This window comes from Cannabis sativa, chromosome X, assembly GCF_029168945.1.
Source record: "Cannabis sativa cultivar Pink pepper isolate KNU-18-1 chromosome X, ASM2916894v1, whole genome shotgun sequence".
NCBI classification, from domain to species: domain Eukaryota; kingdom Viridiplantae; phylum Streptophyta; class Magnoliopsida; order Rosales; family Cannabaceae; genus Cannabis; species Cannabis sativa.
The window spans coordinates 68,051,693-68,058,255 of NC_083610.1; the positions used below are offsets into that span (position 1 = coordinate 68,051,693).

General features: G+C 28.1%; 1 protein-coding gene across 1 annotated transcript; it reads left to right on the forward strand.

Moving 5' to 3' along the window:
- Positions 1 to 4,757: 4,757 nt before the first annotated feature.
- Positions 4,758 to 6,142, forward strand: LOC115723945 (uncharacterized). The gene has a single exon (XM_030653408.2). It carries the CDS (start codon positions 5,102 to 5,104, stop codon positions 5,924 to 5,926), a length of 825 nt encoding a protein of 274 aa, XP_030509268.1. The 5' UTR covers positions 4,758 to 5,101; the 3' UTR covers positions 5,927 to 6,142.
- Positions 6,143 to 6,563: the final 421 nt, after the last annotated feature.

The following is a 6,563-nucleotide window of genomic DNA, read 5'->3' on the forward strand; positions in this document are numbered from 1 at the left end:
GGAACTGGTTATTTGTTTCGGATGCCTCATCTTCATATTCTATGTCTTGAAATGATGGCTGGTTTGTAATTTGTAAAACCAGTTGTTGAACATCGGTGTTTTGTGTTACTGTTCCAGTGTCAGTGAATTGTTGTGGATTTAGTTGCATTGCATGCTGTTCAATTCTTGTGATGCAAAGTGGAGAGTCGCTCACTCCAAGCTGCTTCTTTCTTAGTTCAATGTAAAACAATAGTGAGTTGTCACTTATGATCTTCATTGGTAATGAACCGCGGCTTAGCTGGTAGTTCATTTCAATTGGTGTGTTGCAGTTGATCTCATTCTTTACCAATTCAACTAATTCTTTCAGAGAACATTTTGTTGGTATTAGCAGTCCAGTCATTGTGTAGTCTTGGTAGTTATTGTCATCTGTCCAATATCCTCCATATTGAATAACACACATGATTGTTTCCATTCCTGAATAAATTACAACATATCATTAAAAAAAAAAGACCAGTTTCGTATGCATCTTTATAAAAAAAAAACTAGTTTCGTTTGTTGTAGTGTTATTATTTTAGTTATGGTAACTGGTTTTTTTTTTTTTTTTTTTTAATTTTCATATTTTGTTTTTTTTTTTAAAGTTATCTTCAGTTGTTGTATAAAGTATATTGTCTAATAGTGTAGTTTATTAAACTGGTTTCGTATTTGATTTATTTCAGTATTCAATTTAAGTTTATTTGCAAATTTATTGTTTTTTATGTGATATTATATAGTACTTATATATATATATATTAAAAATTATAGTTTTACATTAATTTATATATACATTTTGTTTCTTTATAGGAAGATGATAATGAAACATGTTATGATAAAAATGAGTTGTTTTAAATTTTTGCATAATGCATATATATATAATCATTGAATATATCATGAAAAGATGATCATTTATTATTATTTATCTAACCTTGTAATATGTGTAGATAGGATGATGTGAATTTCTCTTGAGTATTCTTCAATTGTTGCTGCCGATGATGAACATTGGAGATGAGTTTGATTGTTGTTGTCAGATTTGATTTGTGCAGATTGTTTGCTGGAGAACTGATTGATCGGTGTGGAGAAAATATTAATTGATGCTTGCAGATTTCGATCCAAGAAAATTTGACTGCGATTTTGATCACAGGTTGAATCGCTATGGGAGAGAGAAGAATTAACAGTGAGAGAGAGAAGCTATCGTGAAATTGTAGAGAGAGAAAAAAAGTGGAGAGTGTTTTTAGCTTTTCTGTTTTTGGTTAGTTTTTAAATTTAAAGGAGAAAAAATCTGATTTGATTTTTAATATTTTTTATAGTATTAGACATGTCATTTCCCATATTTGTTAACTTTTTTGTTTTGAATGCCATATTTAGTGGCATTAAGTTTTCTTGCCATATATATGTAAACTATAGTATATTTTCCCATATTTATGTAAATAGCCCTTTTTTTTTTTTAATAAAAGGGCCAAATTTTAAACTTTTGCTCATGTCCCCTAAAATATTTGGGCCGACTGTGGTTACAATATGTGTGATTATTACACTATATCTCATATATATAACTTAAGACCAGTTTGACACTGTACTGTGAAAAAAAGTAACTGTAGCTGTGCTGTGAGAAAAAATAGCTGCAGCAGAACTGTAGAAAAAAGCTGAGTTGAGTGTTTAGTAAATTATAAATTTCAAAGTACTGTGAGTTGTTAAGAACTATTATAATGATAATGATAATGATAATGTTATAATCTACTTTGTTATAATCACAAATATGTAAAGACTTATATTATATAATATTTTATTTTCTATATATTTTTAACTTTTTTTGTAAATATAAATTTATATGCATTTGATGATAAAAATAATTTATAGTATTTTTATAGTATATTTTATCAAATATAAAAAAAATTAGAAACTAAGAAAAATTGATGTTGTTGGTTAATATTAAAATAAAATATAAATTATTTTTTTAAAAAAATAATAGATTTAATAATTATTTATTTTATTATAATTAGTTTATTTTAAATATTTTTATTTTTTTAATATATAATATACAACAAATAAGTGAATATAGTTTTAGTAAAAAAATGAATTATAGTTTTTTAATCAAAATTGTTTTTTTTAAAAGTTGGATTGGAGCAGCCTTAGCTTTTAGCTTTAGCTTCTTCAAAAAATTTTCAAAAAACTATTTTTTAACTCCTTACTAAACACATTTTTATCACAGTTTTTTTAAAAAGTAGCTTTTAGCTTTTTCAAAAGCTGTGCTAAACGGACCCTTACTCACACAATATATATTATCAGGTATTTTTACAATACACCCCACTAGAATGGGTGTAGTGATGCAACCTCTATCTACTTCGGCATTTAGAAAATTTTTTTAGTTTAATTTTTTTAATAGTCGTGTACGTTATAGTATTTTATGACATCCTACAAAATTTTGAAAAATTCGAAAATAATTTACAATGTAGAAATCAATATTCGAACCGTCTATTTTACACTCATATAAAATAAAAAAGTTACTCGTGCAACAGACTCTTTGAACCATATTTTTAGCATGTTAAATTTTTTTAAATTTCTCAAAATTTTGCAAGATGTCTTAAATAATTACAACGTATAAAATCATAAAAAAAATTCAGACTATAATTTTTTTCCTTATGCCAAAACAGATAAGAATGTATCGGTACATCCTTTTCAAAGAATACATTGTAGAATTCCTATATTATCCTATCTAATAAAATGTAATGGATTACAATTTTAATCTTCAATATTATATTTTTTTAACTTATAAATAATATAACCCAATTATATAAGAGCGTGTTTACGTAGGGAGAGATCATACAAAATTAAAGCCAAAGATACACGAACCTACTTAATTAAGCTAGTAGATCCTTCAAAAAAAGCTAGTAGATCCTTCCTAGCAGCCTGGTCAGTGTAGCTTAGAATTTAGAAATTGGAAACATAATGTTCATCACCCAATGAATTAATTAATTAACTAATAATTAATGATAATTAAAATTATTAAAAGAATGCACGAACGTACATATGGGTGTTACTATACATAATAATTAATTAATATTTTAATTTTCCTATCATTAAGTATATATTGATCGAATATTAATTTTCCTATCATTAAGTATATATTGATCGTTAATTGTAGTGAGCCCACTTGTAGGGGTTATATATATATAATATTTCGTGAAATTTTAATTTTAGTTACAACAAAACTTGGGACTTTATAAACTGTCATTCTTACGTTATGACTAGAAAGTCTATGACTAAAAATATTAGTCACAAAAATCACAATTTATTGTGACTAAATATGTTTTTAGTCACAATATTTGTTGTGACTAAAACTAAATTAGTGACAACTTGTATCTAAATACTATGTTTAATCACAAGTAATTTTTTTGTTGTGACTAAAAGTTACATTTAGTCACATTTTTTTTATGAACCAGGATAAATTATATTCCACCAAACCAATTACAATAACCAATTACACAAAGTTATCAGCTCCAAAAAACAAACTACTACAGCAGCCTTTTCCCCCCCACAAAAAAAAACCAATCTCCTATTGTTAATTACAAAGACTCAAACTATTCCATATCTATTTGAGCAATTTTCCCTTTTCTAACACTTACAATTTTATTTTTAATAATGAATTTCAGTTCTTGAACACACCTATCAATTGTTTGCATTTTGTAATTTCAAAAGCAATCATTTCTATTGCTGCAGACTTGGTAAATCAAACCCACAAGCATGGCTGAAAAGACTTTTTTCTTGAATTTTGATATTTTACATCTCGAGATCCACCTTAGCAGCTTCTTCATTGAGCACGTACCTGTCCTCCATTGCAGCCAGTCCTTGAGTTTATCAAGACATTTCTTGTTGAACTCACATTAAAAAAAATATGATCCACTTGCTCCGGGCTATCACCACAAAGAAGACAAGTATCTTCGGAGCAAATCTTATAGTTCACTAACTTGTCTCTTGTTTGGAGAAGATTCTGGATTGCCAGCCAAGTTATAAAGCTGTGTTTTGGCACATTATATCTGCTCCACACCTCTCGGCTCCATCTCACTTTAATTTGATCTTCTGGCAGAACTTTGTAGCATTTTTGGATACTATAAACCCGATCCATAAGCAGCTGGAATTGAGGGAAGTATTTATTTTTTCCTTGATTCTCACAATCTGTTTCCAATACCAACTACTTATAGTTGAGGCGTTATAGTCCCACCAAATTTGTTTTTCTTCAGGTAGACACTATGTATCCACCTCACCCAAAGGTTTTCTTTTTTTGATGCTCACATTTTTTTTTTGTTCTGACTAAAAAGTTGTTAATAAAAGTGGTCTTTTTTTGTAGTGACAATACATTTCCTTGATGCACCCTCTACCTATTTTAGCATTTAGAAGAAATTTTTAGTCCATTTTTTTTTTTCATATTCGTGTATGTTATACTTATGTAAGATATCTTATAAAATTTGAAAAAATTCAGAATAGTTTAGAATATAGAAAGCAGTGTTCAAACGATCTATTTTACACACATATAAAATAAAATAGTCACGCATATACAACATACTGTTTGAATCTTATTCTTGGTGTGCTAAATTTTTTCAGTTTTTTTAAAATTTTACAGAATGTCTTAATAACGTACATAACCATGAGAGAAAATTTAACTAATAATTATTTCGAAGACTAAAATAAATAGGGATATATCAGTGAATCATTTCCAATAATATATATTTATTCATATGATTAATCTACATTAACAATATCTTGAAGATTTATATGCTGATCATTAATTAGGATAATCAAAATAATTATTGGGCACAAAAGGAACCTTTATGTACAGTGACAGCCTACCATGTTTATAATTAAGGACTCTAATTAAATAGCTCCAACCAAGAGGAGACAACAATAAAGTAATTAATGTTTCTTCATCACCACATGATGACAGACAAGAGCAACTTCGTATGAAGCTAGGTTGTCTTTAATTGTAAACCATATATATTGTTATATAACAATGATCTCAACAAGACCTTAACATTAATTTTTATCAAGTTATATATTCCACACAAAAAAAGGGAGAAGAAAAACAAAAACAATAATGGCAGCCTCATCATTAATCAAAATCTCAAAGACTGAAAGTATTGTTGAGGAACAGTTATCCAGATTGACAACATCATCAGAGGCAACAACAACAACATCATCTTCATTATGCAATAGATTAAGTGATCTTAAGGATTTGCATGAGAGCTTTAATTTTTTACTTCAGTTTCAGCTACAAACCATACAAGCCCTAAAGACCAAGAAAACCCTTGAACAAGTACTAGATGGATCTCTTGGGCTATTGGATTCATGTTCCACCACAAGGGATATTTTATCTATGATAAAACAAACCCTTCAAGATCTCCAATCATCTTTGAGAAGAAAGAGAGGCTTTGATTCATCTGGGTTGGAAAATGAAGTTAATTTGTACATGTTATCCAAGAAAAAATTGCTGGCCAAAATGATCACCAAGTGTTTGAAGAATGTTATGATGACAAAGGCTTATTATAAAAATAATTGTCATGATTTATTTTCTTTAGTTGAGGAAGCTACTTGTGAAGTGTTTCGATCACTACTGGCTTTCATTTCTCCACCAAAGACAAGATCATTATCATCAAGGTCTTTAGCTTTGAAGTTGTTTCGATCTAGAAAAGTGGCATGTGAAGGATATATATATGCCACTCAATTAGAAAAAATTGATGCAACATTGATGATTCTCAAGGCCAATAATAAAGACATCAAAATTGTACAAGTGAAACAAGTGTTGAAGGAGTTGGAGTCTTTAGAGTCCACTATCCAAGAGTTGGATAATAATCTTGAATGTATCTTTAGGTGTTTGCTGAAAACAAGGGTTTCCCTCCTAAACCTCTACACTCATGAATAGTCAAATATGTATCACTTCAAAACTACTTGTAATATTCGATAATTTTTATTTTTTGTTGTACAAATAAATATTAATATACATATAAAGATTGAAGACATTTTCTTCTCCATATTAAATTAATTTTATAGTTCAATTTCCTTATTCCCTACTTTCTAAGTAACTATTATAATTAGTTTAAATCTATCTAACTTAATTTTATAGTTTTATTTAGGTTAAATAGCAACATAAGTACTCAAAATTTTAAGTTTGTAAGCAGTATAAACTCAATGATTATTTTAGCGACATAAGTACCTAACATTTGTAAAACTGTAATTTTCCTCAAATTTTATCAATAAAGACTCCGTTTTGCATTTCTTAAAAGAACATTTAGAAGTAACTGATTCTACATATTTCTATCTAGACCTAATAATCTAGAATTTGAGCCTTATATGTGCCCTGTTTAAGACAATAACATAGTCTGTACTGACGAAATTATAAAAAAATTATAATTTTATAAACATTGAGTACTTGTGCTCCTAAAAACACTACATCAATTTGAGATATTAGGGGTGACAAAAGAGTGTCGCCTCCAAGAAACATAATTAATTTTTTAATCGATACAACATTATGGGCGACATTTGTCGTCCCAAAAGTATTA